The sequence below is a fragment of the Cucurbita pepo genome, chromosome 3, assembly GCF_057944985.1.
Source record: "Cucurbita pepo subsp. pepo isolate OVF chromosome 3, ASM5794498v1, whole genome shotgun sequence".
Classification (NCBI taxonomy): domain Eukaryota; kingdom Viridiplantae; phylum Streptophyta; class Magnoliopsida; order Cucurbitales; family Cucurbitaceae; genus Cucurbita; species Cucurbita pepo.
The window spans coordinates 17,855,214-17,872,130 of NC_141800.1; the positions used below are offsets into that span (position 1 = coordinate 17,855,214).

General features: G+C 35.8%; 1 protein-coding gene across 2 annotated transcripts in view; it reads left to right on the top strand.

The window, feature by feature from the left end:
- LOC111790049 (WD-40 repeat family protein / beige-like protein) overlaps positions 1 to 16,917 on the top strand; it is a 28,594-nt gene that overhangs the window by 7,305 nt on the left and 4,372 nt on the right. For both annotated transcript variants that reach the window (XM_023670825.2, XM_023670826.2), the window contains exons 6-28: positions 922 to 1,026; positions 1,205 to 1,318; positions 3,660 to 3,736; positions 5,367 to 5,448; positions 5,825 to 6,157; positions 6,541 to 7,103; positions 7,535 to 7,619; positions 7,809 to 8,003; positions 9,256 to 9,801; positions 9,888 to 10,031; positions 10,173 to 10,649; positions 12,037 to 12,176; positions 13,578 to 13,647; positions 13,776 to 13,859; positions 14,238 to 14,294; positions 14,433 to 14,501; positions 14,631 to 14,717; positions 14,804 to 14,920; positions 15,779 to 15,928; positions 16,027 to 16,111; positions 16,192 to 16,312; positions 16,507 to 16,603; positions 16,684 to 16,797. In XM_023670825.2, the coding sequence (XP_023526593.2) occupies positions 922 to 1,026; positions 1,205 to 1,318; positions 3,660 to 3,736; positions 5,367 to 5,448; positions 5,825 to 6,157; positions 6,541 to 7,103; positions 7,535 to 7,619; positions 7,809 to 8,003; positions 9,256 to 9,801; positions 9,888 to 10,031; positions 10,173 to 10,649; positions 12,037 to 12,176; positions 13,578 to 13,647; positions 13,776 to 13,859; positions 14,238 to 14,294; positions 14,433 to 14,501; positions 14,631 to 14,717; positions 14,804 to 14,920; positions 15,779 to 15,928; positions 16,027 to 16,111; positions 16,192 to 16,312; positions 16,507 to 16,603; positions 16,684 to 16,797 (3,912 nt within the window). The remainder of the gene's footprint in view (positions 1 to 921; positions 1,027 to 1,204; positions 1,319 to 3,659; positions 3,737 to 5,366; positions 5,449 to 5,824; positions 6,158 to 6,540; positions 7,104 to 7,534; positions 7,620 to 7,808; positions 8,004 to 9,255; positions 9,802 to 9,887; positions 10,032 to 10,172; positions 10,650 to 12,036; positions 12,177 to 13,577; positions 13,648 to 13,775; positions 13,860 to 14,237; positions 14,295 to 14,432; positions 14,502 to 14,630; positions 14,718 to 14,803; positions 14,921 to 15,778; positions 15,929 to 16,026; positions 16,112 to 16,191; positions 16,313 to 16,506; positions 16,604 to 16,683; positions 16,798 to 16,917) is intronic.

Here is a 16,917-nt window from a genome sequence, read left to right on the forward strand (position 1 = left end):
ATCCATGTACATTAAAAACTTTTCCTTTTTCTTTTTGGTTGGCTATGGTGATATATTGTCATTGATGTAATGAAAAGTATTAAAATTTGTGTTAGTTTGAATGAAATAAATTACAATTCGACCAGTTGTTTGTTCATAATTAGTTAGGTTTAGGACAGTTGGCTGATCGTTTAGTTATTGTGGTCGGTCGATTGACAAATCTAATAACCAACCCAACCTCTTAATAGCCAAGACTTACCATTTTCCGAAGATAAGAACTTAAGAATACAACTAAGAGGCGACCGCATCATTCATTGTGCACCTTAGTAGTTATAGTCGATATTCTTTGGTTTTAATTATTATTTTTATGTTTGAAAAAACTGAGAAGCCAAACTTTTATTGTGGAAAAAATGAAAGAATATACGAGAACAAAGAAAAGGGATGTATCAACCCAGGCCAACAATAAAGATGGGCCTACACAAGGGTAACTGAAAAAGGAGCCAAACTAAACTAGATAGATAAGAAATGGCTATTTATACCTGAATTCACATGATTTAAAAGATTTTAAGGCAAATTCAACCGATGAAAATTTCAAGAGTTCTCTATCACTCCTTATTCTAGACTTTCTAGTACAGCCAAGAATACTCCCATCTACTCGTGATTTTCCTTATATACTCTGATCCTACATTTCCCGGATGTCTCCCCCATCAGTCACTGACTAGCCTCACTGAATGCATCAAATTACTAAAGCAAGTTAATTTCCCCCCAACACATGCACGTTTCCTACTGTATACATCAATAATTGAGATCTATCAATGTGCTTATGTAAAGGCAACATAAGTGTTTGATTTCTGATTCTCAGTTCATATTTAACTGATTTATTGTTGATGTTTCTATTGATTATCTGTTGTAGTTTCTGAACTTTTTGGTATATGATTCCAGGATCTTCTGTTTTTGGCTTGCAGTCATCCAGAAAACAGGAACAGTTTAACCAAAATGGAAGAATGGCCTGAGTGGATTCTGGAGATTTTGATTTCCAACTATGAGGTAAGGTTATCTGATGTAAGTTTAAAATTTGTAAATTTTATTCTGGTAGATGAATGGTAGTACATGTAAGCAGTAATAAACTTGTATTTCTGGGAATCTTATCCTGCTTGTTCGTTGAAGGCAGTGAACGGTCCTTTTATCGTATTTCATTTTTCATTTCTGGCTCATTCTTTTGCAGATGGGAGAGAGCAAAAATTCTCAGACTGTAACTGTAGGAGACGTGGAAGATCTCATACATAATTTTCTGATCATCATGTTAGAGCACTCAATGCGCCAGAAGGATGGATGGAAGGTAAAATTTTATTTTTCCATTCTTTCACATAAAACTGGTTCCATTTTATTGTAAGGGACAAAAATTACACAAAAAGGGTGACAGGGAATCAACCGACCAGCCAAGATAATTACAAAAAACTTCTCCATGTGGCATTGATAAAAAAGGGATCATCATTAAAAAATAACTTAGCAGTTGAGCTCCACAAAAAATATTTATAACGAATTACCTCCCGAGCCTCTTTCTCATCTCTAGCCTTGTTAATAAGAACACAAAAGTCTCATTCAATTGCCGTTGATGAAAATAGAATCATAATTTGAAAATAACTTAACTGTTGAGCTCCACAAAAGAAGCTTTATAACGAATGACCTTCCAAACCACTTTCTCATCTTTAGCCTTGTTAATAAAAATACAAATGGCTCCTTCGATTTGTGTTGATGAAATTGAAAAATTATAAGTAGAAGATAACTTACCTGTCAAGCTCCACAAAAAAGCTTTATAATGAATGAAATGACCTCCCACTCCTTAAATGTTATCTTTCAAGCTAAATCTCCCTAACCTTTGAGAACATTCTCCCGGAGAATTCTGCCGTCCCTTTTAAAAAAGTGACCCAAAAGTAGCTGAGATAGTGATTTCCGGATGGTAGAGGAGAAGCACCAACGCATACCAAAACAATCCAACAGTATGCTCAAATATTTGGGCCATGGGGCTAAGGGAAAAAAAACGTGGCTCTATGTTTGTGGGTTTAGGAGATAATTCTTCTGATTGTCAAGCATATACAGTGACAATTAGGGAGATAAAGCCTGGTCAAAATTTATCCTTCGAATAACGCGCGAGCTGTAGTGGACGAAGCGGAATTGAGAATATCGACTTGAGTAATGCAAACATCGGTGAGAATCCAATACCCTAAAAACCAAAGGGTTCCTCCGCAATCATCAATATCGTCACTATCATCAATAAGAAAACCCTTAGGCTTGTTCAGAAGTATTGTATTGAAAGGAAGATGTTTGTTGGTTGATATTTGACCAAATAGGATTGTCCGGTTCCTATAAAACCTATCACTAAAATACCCATATGAAGGCATACCACTAAAATACCCCTATGAAGGCATACCGCAGCTCCTGAACCTTTATGGTCAAGCATATTCAATCCTGAACTTTTTCTTTTCCTCTTTTCCCTTCCCCGATTTCACGAGGTATAGCATATGTCCCTTCCCCGATTTCATGAGGTATATAATATTCTTTCTCCTTCACCTATTTGTTCTCGAACTGTAAACAAGATTATTGTGTGTGGGTTTTACAGGTGGCTGAGTATTTATTTGATAAGGGCTTATTCGATTTAATTGTACCACATAATCCTTTAAAAGGTGTTTTGAGTGAGTACAAGGAGGAAGCCAATCCCACCAACTTGAATGACTTTTATTAGTATACCCTTAGCTTTTAATACGGATGAAGGAGCTCAACAAACGTGACCGGGCTGCTCATGAGAGAATTTGGAAAATCTTTTCAAGCAGTTTCAGATGTAAGATCTTGGTCCTCTAACCCCGGGGTTGAAGTTTTGAAAGTGGCTATGCATCTAACTTAGCAGAAGAGAGAATTTGGAAAACCTTGTCAAGCAGTTTCAGATGTAAGATCTTTGTCCTCTAACCCCGAGATTGAAGTTTTGAAAGTGGCTATGCATCTAACTTAGCAGAAGTATGCCATGGATCTTCTAAGCTGTCATGGACTTTATCTGCTGGGTTACGGGTGGGCATCATCCTCATTTATCCCTTCTTTAATAAAGCCCGAGATGGTTTTTCCCAGTAGCTTCCTAGCTGAACCATCTTGACACCTAAGCTCCTCCCCTCAATAAACGTGACAAGTTAAAGGAAAAGAATTACAAACTTCTTTATCAGAGGCCACAACCTAGTTGAAAGCATGAGTAAAAACATGCTGAGATAAATGTTAATGACGAGAACACAAAGGAAAATTGGAAGCGGGAATGAGAATGGTAAAGAGAGGGTCTTTTGAGAGAGAGTGCCATCCTTGTCGCGAGAACAGTAGGTATAATTTTTAGTGCCCTGGCATCATGAAGGAATGTGTTTGGATGCCTACCAATTAACCACAAGCATCTGTTACAGGCATTGTGAACAGCATATTCTATCTTTCTTTTTTTTTTTTTTTTGCTTCTTCTTCCATTTTTTGCGACATATCTCAGAAAGGTATGAAACACTTGGATGCGTTGTAAAATTGCTTATCTATCACAGAAATTTCACTCGTCTTAATAGCAAAATTTCTTATATATCTGCTGTTGATCATATTACTTACCTCTGGTTTCTATAAGTCATATTCATTTTTGTTCTGTTATCACTTCCATTTTTCAGGATATTGAAGCTACAATTCATTGTGCAGAATGGCTCTCGATTGTGGGTGGTTCAAGTACCGGGGATCATCGAGTGAGGTACCATATCACAAACCCTTTTTCTTTTTTGAACATTGAAAACACCTTTTCTATTTCAAAATAATAGCTTGATCGTTGGATCTCCTCCATGAAAAATCCTCGCTCTGAAAGAAAAGTGAATGGTTTCAGATTGATTATTTTCCAGATCTGTTGAACTATCTTCACTTTGATTGTTGATACATCATAAGTGCGTTTTTGTGCCTGCGAGGAAGAATACTAGATATACTCTTCTATGTTGAGCTGATACAAAAGCTGGGCCTTAATTATCAAATAAAAGATTATAAATATGTGAATCACATCCACATGATAAGCCCTCTTTCTCACTTTGACCTCTCTAAGTCTGCAAACTGAAGTATGGTCACCTCTTGTCCTCAAGCCGAGAACTTCTACGGCCAAGATTATGAGTCTATGACAAATTGAATGATCACATAAACAAGCCTTTTGCCTCCAATTTGCAACTTAGAACATATAAATTGAATGATCCAATTTGCAGCCTGAGAGAAATTGGATGCTCCTTCCGGACTGTTAGCTACAACCGGCCTCCATTAGCAGAGATGTACTTGGAGACCATAAACATGCATTATTAACTAACTTTTTATATGAAAAGAAAAACGAGAATAGTATGAGAGACATAGATATGCAGGTGTCTTTGGTATTCTTGTTCAACACAATCATTCAGTAAAACTTTATTGGGATCAAGATGTGTAGAATACATGAGAGGAGGCCTCTATTTATAAGGAATTAGAAAGAAAACTAAAATCCAAAAATATTAAAGGATGGTAAATGAGGATTAATCGAGGAATTACTCTAAATAACCTATTCTCCCAACATCATTACTTTAGGAATCTTTAAGTTTCAATGGAGACGACAAATTCTAGTGAAGGATCATATGCCACTAGCTGGTTTGGCATGATAAATGAAACATGTGGAATTTGACCAGCATCTTATTTAGGAGAAGCTAGGAATTAGGTAGACTTTTATGCCACTTTTCTTTCTAACCAACATTTAACAGATGCTGTTAGTAGAAAAGACAATAAGTTTTTATTTTTATTTTAAAAATAAATTTTCGGTTTCTGTTCCCTACACACATGCATATTAAAGAACTTAGTCACAAGCTTTCTCTTTGATGTTGCATTAGCTGTCGCTACCATAAAGCATCCACATTCTTTTTGATCTCTCAGAAGTTTCATAAAATGGAGTTTCCAGAGATCCCCAATTTGAAGATAGAGTGTTTGAATTGAAACTAAAAGTTCTTTACGAGGAGTTTTTATTCAATTAGGAGTATATGGTTTTTTCCACTTCATGTGTCTGCTTTACAGAACAGTTCTCCGTGCCTTTAAAATTTGCAGTGAAGAAAGTCTAGTTATCTGTCAAAATTTTCCCTTCCCCCCACTTCCATTCAGTATTATTTTTTGTTTTGACATCAGGTGTTTCTGCTTGGTGTTTGGATTTTAGTGCATTTAATGTCTAGTAATAATCATAGCTTCATTCTGGCAAGTTATGCAGAAGTTTTTTTTCCCTTCCATTATCTGCCTTCACATAAATTTGACAATAGTTTCTGTCGCTTATTTTTATTTTTATTTTTATTGCAACTTTCATCTTTTTTGTGCAAATCTCTTCTTATTTGAAGACGCGAAGAATCATTGCCGATATTTAAAAGAAGGTTATTGGGTGCTTTGCTGGACTTTTCTGGGAGGGAATTGCAGGCTCAGGTAGCTCTCTTTCTTGGAGGTTTCCTCGGTTCGAAACATGCAATAATCTGATGTGGTGTCACAACATTCATTCTTATCCCTGTTTGGTTTTTAAGTATGATATGTGCCGTCCCTATCTTCATCATGCTATTAACCAAAGTTCAGCAAAGCTGAATCATTTGAATTATTTTAAATCATTAGAAGAAAAATGTTGAATTTCTGTTTATGCTTCATTCTTTCTTCTTTTGTAGTTAATTCCTTTGCATTTTAGCCTACTAATCTCTCACATCTGCCAAATATCTCAACCTGTTCAGTAGGAGGATGCGTAATTTTAGGCTCTCTTACTTTTCTCTGTTCTTTTGTACAATTTATCTTAATATTAGTTTATTACTGGCAGACTCAAGTTATTGCTGCAGCAGCTGCTGGTGTGGCAGCTGAGGGGTTATCACCAAAAGATGCTAAAGCTGAAGCAGAAAATGCTGCGCAGCTTTCTGTATCTTTGGTGGAAAATGCCATTGTGATATTGATGCTTGTTGAGGATCATTTGCGGTTACAGAGTAAATTATCAAGTGCTTCAAGTGTTGGAGATGGTTATACATCTCCTCTTTCACTAGTGTCTCCGCTGAATAACCGCGCAAATTCTTTGACCAGTATTGGTGGCAAAGAGCCACAAGAACCTGCGAGTATCCGTGGATCAATATCTAGTGCGCCTAGTGGACTCCCTATTGATGTATGTCTAAGTTTCTTTATTAACTTTAAAGGCAGACATCTAAATAGTATTTACTATCCTATTCTTCTTTAAAGTATGTTACGTTCCTATTATTATAATTATAATTTTTTATTTTTATCATTTTGGCCCATTCTGTTGTTATCAAGTTAGCCGCTTGAACATATGTTTTTTTTTCATCCTTCTTGTCGCTGTCCTCCAATTTCCGAGTAGTGGACTACAAAAGAGGGATCCCTGGGTAAAAAAGTGTGTTTTCTTGAGCATTGTTAATTTATCTTTAGACAAGCTGGCAAGTTTATGAAATGAACTGTATATTTATTCTTTTCATTGTTTCTTCCTTGGTAGACTAAGATTCTTTGAATTGATGTTGGTATTGTTTGAGTCAGGTCCTTGCTTCAATGGCCGATGCAAATGGGCAAATTTCTTCTGTGGTGATGGAGCGTCTCACTGCAGCAGCAGCAGCCGAACCTTATGAATCTGTTTCATGTGCTTTTGTATCTTATGGTAGCTATGCAACAGACTTATCTGAGGGTTGGAAGTATAGGAGTCGGTTATGGTATGGTGTTGGTCTTCCTTCAGATAATACTCTCTTGGGTGGTGGGGGCAGTGGATGGGAATCTTGGAGGTATTTGGAAAAAGATTCTAGTGGGAACTGGATCGAACTTCCTCTGATAAAGAAATCTGTGGCCATGCTCCAAGCTTTACTCTTGGATGAATCAGGACTCGGAGGTGGCCTTGGAATAGGTGGAGGATCAGGTACTGGAATGGGGGGTATGTCTGCACTTTACCAGTTGTTAGATAGTGACCAACCATTCTTATGCATGCTCCGAATGGTGCTTCTTTCAATGAGGGAGGATGATGATGGTGAAAATGGTATACTCATGAGAAATATAAGCTTCGATGATGGAATTCCAGAAGGAAGAAAACCACGGTCAGCTTTACTTTGGAGGTATAAATTCTGAATGCTTTCTTAGGAGCATGTTGGTAAATTTCAGCTTATGCAATTTAAATGGGGAATTTGAGATGGATTAGGTGAAGATAGTTTTGGATCAATATGACACAAATAACTCAAATGTTGAATTATTTTATAATACAAAAAATTCTCAACGTGAATGACCAATATCTCCTAGACCCACTCTTGTAAGTTAATTAAAGCAAAGACAATCTGACAGTTCCCATTTCTCTAATTATTTTCAATTAGTGGTGGATTGTGTAGTGTAAAATAGTTGGTATGAAGTTTTAAGGTCTCTTCTCTATTAAGAATATTTTCTCTTATCCAGAACATATTTCAGGGTTATAATTAGCCTCACCACTGCAATCTTTTTATCTAGTGCTTTTTCCTTCAGAATGATGAATCTAACTGACATTATTTGTGGCCAGTGTGCTTTCACCTGTTCTTAACATGCCAATTTCTGATTCCAAGAGGCAGAGAGTGTTGGTTGCTTCTTGTGTCCTCTATTCTGAGGTTAGTGATGAGAATAATTATTCTTCGAGGTTTAGTTTTACTCATTTTGTCTGCATCTATTGCAATATGTAGTTATTATTGCTTGACCAAGAATTCGTGATGGAAATATTTGATTGCTTGGTTTTGTATTTTTCTTCTCTTTCAATAATTTCTCTATTACATTGCCTTGTTTAAATTTTTATCTTACAGGTTTGGCATTCAGTGAGCAAAGATAGAAATCCTCTTCGAAAACAGTACCTTGAGGCTATTTTACCTCCGTTTGTTGCCATTTTGAGGAGATGGCGCCCTTTATTGGCTGGAATTCATGAACTCGCCACCGCAGATGGTTTGAATCCTCTAACTGTTGATGACCGGGCATTGGCTGCTGATGCCCTGCCAATAGAGGTATTCAGAACATTTTTAGTGATAACAGTCTTAAGATGTTACGTACCTTGTTTCTTTCAGAACAAAGAGAAATTCTTTCAATGAAATGCTACCAATTTCAACGTTTTCCAATTTTTCTTCTGAAATTCCGTTCTCTGTGGGAATATCTAATTGTGGCTCTTCAAGCTAGATGCCTCATTTGAACCATTTTACTTCTTGTGTTTGAAAAAAAAAAAAAAAAAAAAAAAAAAGAAAACTAGAGAATGCAAAGGAGTAGACTGTTGTTTCGTCGAATATGCTCCCTTGCCCCTGGTCCTAGTAACATTTTCTTAAGCTTTTTAAGAACAATTTGTTCCATTATCTATACATTTGTGCCCAAGGTTTTCTTTTATTCATGCGTTTCATTAAAAAAATTAGTAAAAAAACACGTGTTATTCATCTTTACCCTTCTATTTTATGTGGTTTTTTTTTTTTTTTTTTTTTTTTTTTTTTTTTTTGTCGTCGTCGTCGTCTTTCTTTAAGTGTATATATTTCTTTAAGTATATATATACGGGAACTATGGCTTCTTTTAGAAACATTTATTATTTTGTTAAAAAATATATGGAACTGCAAGATTGGGAAATTTCTGGATGGTTATCTGTGTAAGAATTGGTTGTGAAGACCCCCGAAACTTAAGCTGCACTTAGTTAGGGTTGAGAATGAACGCCAAAGTAAGCCTTTTAGGAAAGTTAGATATAATTTAGGATTTGATTAGATTAACGTACCGTCTTGTTAGACTTTCCTCTTTGCATTTTATGTGTCAGAACCTTTAGTTGGATTTTAATGAAGAAATGTTTGAGTTCTTTGTATTTTTTTAGTTAGCCTTTAGTTGGCAAGTTCCCGAGATTTTCAGAATGTATTCATTGGTCAAAACATAGATACACCAATTATTTTTCCCTCCAGTGCTAATGATAAACAATCTTATCATTCTTTTGAGTGATCTTTTTGTTTGCTATACTTGACCTATTTAAGAGAGTATTTTCCTCTTTTCATATATTAACATGTTTGATTATTTTCATTTTATCACTAGTAGTTTTCTTTTCCCCACTCAGGAGTCGGGCATCAAAAACTATTATTATTTTTTCTGTTATTGTTTGAGTTTTTCTAGTGTTTACTAAATGAGATTTCGTTGCAAATAGGGATGTAACGAGAGCAATTCTCTTTGGCTTTTCATGGAATTTATTCTGATTTGATATCACTTCATGTTGTCATAATCTCATTTCATTTCTGTCAGGCTGCTCTTGCCATGATCGCTCCAGCATGGGCTGCTGCATTTGCATCGCCCCCAGCGGCCATGGCATTAGCAATGATTGCTGCTGGTGCCTCTGGTGGGGAAACTACAGCTCCTGTCACAACATCACAACTACGGCGTGACAGTTCTTTGCTTGAGAGGAAAACAACTAGGCTCCATACATTTTCCAGCTTTCAAAAACCGTTGGAGATGCCGAACAGAGCACCTTCTTTACCGAAGGACAAGGCTGCGGCAAAAGCAGCTGCCTTGGCAGCTGCACGTGATTTGGAGCGTAATGCAAAGATTGGTTCAGGAAGGGGTCTCAGTGCTGTGGCCATGGCCACATCAGCACAGAGGAGAAATGCTAGTGACAGGGACCGTGTAAAGCGATGGAATAATTCTGAAGCTATGGCAGTTGCCTGGATGGAATGTTTGCAACCATTTGACACAAAATCAGTATACGGGAAGGATTTTAATGCTTTATCTTATAAATTCATTGCTGTCCTTGTAGCAAGTTTTGCTTTAGCAAGGAACATCCAGCGATCTGAGGTCAATATCATTTCTCTACTTCTCTCTTCCTCTTTCTGGTTTTGTCCCTGGGTACAATGGTTTTGTTTATGTTTTTGATTCTCCAGGTTGATAGGCGAGCTCAAGTTGATGTTATTGATCATCATCGCATGTGCAAAGGAATTCGTGCATGGAGGAAATTAGTACATTACTTAATAGAAATGAGATGTCTCTTTGGTCCAATTGGGGAACAGTTTCCCAAACCTTCACGCGTATGTTATGAGATGTTTTTCCAAGTGAAGCTTAATATTTTACATTTTACTGCATTCATACTCATCTTAGGGACCATGCCTTGTCTTTAGCTACAACTTTTTTGGACTGCATTTGTCACTGATGCTTAAATATTGATTTAGGTTTTCTGGAAGCTAGACTTGATGGAAAGTTCTTCCAGGATGAGACGATGTTTGAGGAGGAATTACAGAGGGTCCGATCATTGTGGTGCTGCTGCAAATTATGAGGATCAAATTGACTTGAAGAAAGATCGGGAAGATGCATTGAGCTCATCAAATGCCTCTATATTAGCAGCAGATGCAATAGCTATAGAGGCAGTGAACGATGATGATGTACAAATGGAAATTGATAGTTTAGATGGTAGGGCCGATGATGTAGAACAAAGTGTTGTGAACTCAAACTTGACTGAAACATCTGAGCAGAACCTCCAGGCGTCTGCAGAGTCTAGTAATACACAACTTGTCAATGACCAAGAGTTAATTCAGGGTTCATCACCAGTTGCGCCAGGTTATGTTCCTAGCGAGCTTGATGAAAGAATTATTCTTGAGCTTCCTTCAACAATGGTCCGGCCACTAAAGGTTATACAAGGAACCTTCCAGGTGAGGTCCTAGTTTGAAATTCTTATGGTCTCATTTCTTTCACAGCTTATGAGAATTTTTACCATAGGCATATAAACACTGTTTGTTTTTGTAGTTTTAACTTTTAAAACTTGGGTAATAATTATCTGTGGATAAAAAATGTGCTTCAATTATTCTACCAGAAAGTGAGATTTTAGTTCAGAGAGTTGAGTAGTAAACAGGAGAGAGATATGGACTAACTAGTTTTAATTCTTAATTTACATTAGTTTTGATTAGTTAATTAATTATTTAATATCGACATTTGGACAAAGTAATGCTAATACATTATTTTCTAGTAATTAACTTAAATTTAAGAGATTTCATTTGGATGGTGGCAAAGTTAAGAATATTAGTCGTTTAGTTAATTGAGGAGTCATGCCTTACCATTGGAAAAAGGAGGCGTTGTAGTTTGGAATGTGAGAAGGTGGAATAGCGCATTGCTTGCGAAGTGGCTTTGGAAGGTTCCCTAAGAAAAATGGGAACTTTGAGTTGATATTACTGTTAGTTACCGCATGGAGAAACCTGGTAGGTTCATTAAAGGAAGAGAAGTTCTTGCAACTTGTGGAAGACTATTTCAAAACTTTCTCCATTTGTTTTCATTGTTTCTCAATTATAGTGTTGGAAATGGGGAGAAAACTTTATTTTGGAATGACAAATGGGTGAGATTACATCCTCATGTGCACTCTTTTCCTAAAATATTTGTGTTAAGGTTCAAGATAAAGAAGTTTTGGTGAAAACATTTGGGATGAGAATAGAGCTAGTTTCAAGCATTTGGGATGGGAATTGAGATAGTTACCTAAATTTTTTGGGTAACTTTTTGTTGAGTTTCTTTACCGTTTAAGCCTTATTGAGAAATATAATGGGGGAAAGGGTGTCAAATTTAGAAGAAATTTGCCAAACTGAGTATGGCTTAACTAGTTAAGGCATATGTCATCTATCAAAGATGATAAGTTTGGATCTCCCGCCCCTAGATGTTGTTGAACTCTCAAAAGAAACTTCAAAAGAAATTTGCTAGGCAAGGTCTTCCATGGTTTAGAATGAGAACTTTAAAGCTATAGTTCAGCTCATGATCAGAAAATCTAATATAAGGATGAAGGTTTATTTACTCTATTGAGCAAGAGATCTTATCTCGGAGTTTGAAGAGGCCACTGAAAATTTTGTTATTAGGTTTGGTGGTTGCACCAACGAGCCAAATGACATGCTCCATCCGATGCATCCTAATCTAATTTCATAGAATTTGTCTAGAAAATGATTTTCTACTTTTAGTTTTTTCTTCCCGCACTACCCATGTTATAAGTTATCGTTGTCCTATTATAACTTACAAGTTATCCATTCTTGTTTAAGCTTAAAGGACATTTCATGCTTGCAGGTCACAACAAGGAGAATCAATTTTATAGTTGATAGCAATGATCTCAATACAACAATGGATTCCAGCTGTAAACCAAAAGAAGACCAGGAAAAGGACAGGACCTGGATGATGTCTTCCCTCCATCAGATTCATAGTCGAAGGTGAAGTTAGGACAGTCTTATCATACTCTATATTTAGTTTCTCTCTCCTTGGTTTGAATTTCTTTAAGCAATTCTTTGATATAGAACTCTTCCAAGTTTTAAGAAAAAATTACTAAATTTCTCCGAATTATTTTGGTAGGTACAGTCTAGTCCTTCAATTCTTAATTTGATCAATTATTTGGCATGTCATCCGTAGCATTAAATTCTCCACTCTTCCACTAAATTACTATGTGCTCCAATATAAGTGCTTGTTTTCATAGATCCTTTAATTCATCTCCATCCATAATTATGAAAGTAAAGAAAGATCTTTTGATTCCTCTCCAACCATAATTATGAAAGTAAAGAAATATCCTTTGATTCCTCTCCAACCAGAATTATGAAAGTAAAGAAAGATCCTTACATTCCTCTCCAGCCACAATTGTGAAAGTAAAGCTTTAACTGCGTGCACCCATAATGATCTTGAGATACGAGCTGTAGAAAACTCAATAAAAAAGTTGAAGAACATTGCCCTTTGAAAAACCACTGAACCGGCATTCCAAATAAAATATGCAGAAAGCCTCCCATCCTCACAGCTAAGAGGGGGGAGAGCACAAGAGAACAAGCTGGGAGCTTTCTTTGAATTTGAATTTGCATCCTAAGTACTGAGGCTGAACATAATCCATATAAGATAGTAATTCTCTCAGGGTTTTTTAACTTCCGTAAAGCTGAAAACACTTGTTTTTGTATAAGAGAAGAGGCTGCCAAATGTCTTGTTAATGATTTGACTGAAAGTTCTCCTGGAGGATCTAATATCCACTTCCTTGAAACCTTGAAGGACCCATCTTAACAGCATAAAGCCCTTCCAATAATGATTGTTTGGAGACTCGTGAATTATACAAAATAGCATCCCATTCTTTTGATACGAAGAATCTATCCATAAGATACTATTTTTACCCTATCTTTTAAATGTTATTATTGTTTAGAGAATTTTATAATTATTTTTTTCATCGTACTCACACTTGTTGGATAGCTTATTATTATTATTATTTAGTTTAGTTTGAGGGGAAGTTCCTTATTTTTGCCCTTCTACTTTTATAACTTGACGAGCCAACTTGACATGAACCTGATACATCATCCTAAACAAACACAGTTGGTGGAGTTGGTGTAGTCTGTAGCTGGATAATACGAATGCTGTTGTTTAGAAATCTAACAAGTTTCATATTGAATTTCAATGTACTTTTTTTAACGATAACAACGGTTGGAATAACAATTTCAGTACGAAAAAGTTGGTAGCCTTACCTACAGTGCTGCGTTTATTTCATATCACTCTCTTCTATCAGAAGCTTGACATCTACCTCGAGACTTATTTTATAACCGTGCTTTATTATATTTTCTTAACAGTATTCTACTTTCCTGTTTCAGGTATCTCCTAAGAAGAAGTGCTCTTGAACTGTTTATGGTTGATAGATCAAACTACTTTTTTGATTTCGGGGTAGACTCTACATGCCTTTATTTGCATTTCCTTTTTTTTTTTTTTTCCTGTTTGCTCCTCTGCCCCCATCACCTTTCAGTGGAATCTGACTGATAATTTTTTCCTGTATGTCCTTTTCTGCTATTAAGAGTACTGAGGGACGGAAAAATGCGTATAGAGCAATTGTTCAAGTGCGACCTCCTCATCTGAATGATGTATATCTAGCAACTCAGGTTCATATCTCGGTCCTTATAACTCCGGCTAAGTTTCTGCATCTATGTGTGCAGTGTGTTACATTGACTATTGTACGGATAAATCATTCTCTCCATGCATCTTACATAAAATTCAACAGATATTTCAAATTTTTACACGTTTTTTCTGATCCAATATTTTAATCGATATCATGTCTAATTACCAGATTCCTAATAAAAGAACTGTTTCATGATATCAATCAATATGATCTCAGTGCACGTGACTGACATGTGAGGAATCTGGTCAGATGATTGGTGGTTGGTCTTGTATCATGAGTGTTCACAGATAGAATAAAGATAAAGAACTTTATCTACTTACTTTCTGTATTACAGTAGTTATGATTCATTTACATTTTGTAGAGGCCCGAACAACTTCTCAAGAGAACTCAGCTTATGGAGCGCTGGGCTAGATGGGAGGTATGACTTAAGTTGGAATAACCATCATCTCATAATGGTTTTTGTTTTTATATTTTTTAAGGCAACAGCTTTTATGTTTGGATCCCACAAGTTGAACGTGCATGTTAAAGATAGCTAAAAAATCGGTATCTTTTGCAGATCAGCAATTTTGAATATCTAATGCATCTCAATACCCTGGCTGGGCGTAGTTATAATGACATTACCCAGGTAGGTCATTTGGACAATTTTCTTGTTTTGTGGATATATATATATATATATATATATATATATATATATATATATATATATATTATATGTATGTACGCATATATTGCACTAAAAATTGCTTTCTTTCAGTATCCAGTTTTCCCATGGGTTCTTTCTGATTATAGTTCAGAGAGTTTAGATCTTTCTGATTCTTCCTCATTCAGAGATCTTTCTAAGGTTCTCTCCTTCAAACTCTTCTGTTCATTCTTTTTCAACGTTGGAAGGCTGTCTATTTAACCATGAAGCCTCAATTTTTTTTGCAGCCTGTCGGTGCACTGAATGCAGATCGCCTTAAAAAGTTCCAAGAGAGATATTCAAGCTTTGAGGATCCAGTAATCCCGAAATTTCATTATGGTTCACATTACTCAAGTGCTGGAACTGTACGTTTTCCATTTCATCACCATTTGGTTCTCTTTGTTTAGCACTTTTTGTTTCTAAGTAGTTTTAAACTGCTGACCTGAACATTGCTCAATTGGTCAAGCCATTACTTCCCCTTTTTTGTTGAACTCCAAAAGGAGTTTAAAAACACGTAGTTTGGCCTTCTAGAATCATTTTCTGAAAGACTTGTTTTTTTAAACTTAAATAACAAATTATCTCATGTATTTAGTTCCTTATGTGGAGCCTAAGGGACTATGATGATGCTGGCCTGATATTTCTCTTTTCAAGAAATTAAGAAAATTATTTAAAATTTTTGGATAGAATATTATTAATTTAATTATCTTTCACAAGTGTATGAGAGAAAGTAGAGACTTGTTCTTGCTCCCACTGTTACTTTTTCTTCTCTGGAATGCGTTTGAGCCTTTATGTTTATTGTTGATTCTTATTGTTGATTCCTCGAACACTTGTTTAAATCTGGTTGAAAAAATTTATCAATTTATCAACTTTAGATATTTGCAAAAATATTAGATCAAGTTGGAGTTGTGCGGGTATTCAGGAAAAAAAATACCTTTGAATTTTTTAAACTTATTTTGTTTAATTCAATCACAGCATTATCTTTTCGTTCTTTTTATAGTGTTAGTTTGTATTTTGTGAATTAGCCTTGTCTCTATTGAGAACCCATTGTTTGGTATTGTGCTCTGTTTATTTTGCTATTCTGTATGGTTATGGACAAAGTATTTTCCCCAGTTTTGCTTTACTCCAAAGCCAGTCACTTCGTCTTCTGTGAGTTATTTGTACATCTCTATCAAATCAATTGGATCATACTAATTATATCTGAATTTTTCTTATTTCTCTTGCAGGTGTTGTATTATCTTTTTAGAGTTGAACCATTTACAACTCTCTCAATTCAGTTGCAAGGTGGAAAATTTGATCATGCTGATCGCATGTTTTTGGATATTTCTGGTACTTGGAATGGGGTTCTGGAAGATATGAGTGATGTGAAGGAATTAGTAAGTTCGTCAAGTACGAGTGTTGTTTCTCAGTATATATTGCGTTATTGTTGATCTGTTTTAAGAATTCATCTACTTTTTACATTTATTTCCTGCAGGTTCCAGAGCTTTTTTATCTTCCTGAGATCTTAACAAATGAAAACTCGATTGATTTTGGCACCACTCAATTAGGGGAGAACCTTGGTAATCCTTAATGAGTGTACTTCTCATTGATTATTCTTAAGCCAGTCTGTTTCTTGTTTTGATGTATTTCAACCTGCCAGATTCTGTCAGACTCCCTCCTTGGGCTAAAAATCCAATTGATTTTATTCACAAACATCGGATGGCTCTTGAGAGTGAGCATGTATCAGCACATTTGCATGAGTGGATTGATCTCATTTTTGGGTAGGTTGTTTACTTCAATGAAGGTTTTTTTTTTTTATTATTATTTTTTTTTAATCTTGTTTATTGGATGTTTTTTCCTTTGATTTTCAGTGTTTGTAAGTTGGTATAATTGGTAGGGGTAACAATGTCGCGAATTCCTTTTACTTTGTGCTGTTTTTGTTTGATCTGACATCTATAAGGATTTGTTGAATCAGGTATAAGCAACGAGGCAGAGAGGCTATTTTGGCTAATAACGTCTTCTTTTACATTACCTATGAGGGGACGGTTGATATTGACAAAATATCTGACCCTGTATGTTCATCTTCATTACATTTTTATTCTTTCAAATAGCAGGATTTCTGTTAAATTGTTTTTTCCCCAATTTGAAAAAGGTACAACAACGTGCCACACAAGATCAAATTGCCTACTTTGGTCAAACTCCGTCTCAACTCTTAACTGTGCCTCATTTGAGGAAGAAGCCATTAGCTGATGTCCTCCATCTGCAGGTATAAGCAAATGTCATGTTGGTAATTCTGATAATGTACATGCATCTGTTATTCTATGTGTCAGCATACTCTTTTAGAGTTGGGTATACAACCGTGGAAGAGAGAGAGAGAGTTCTCTCG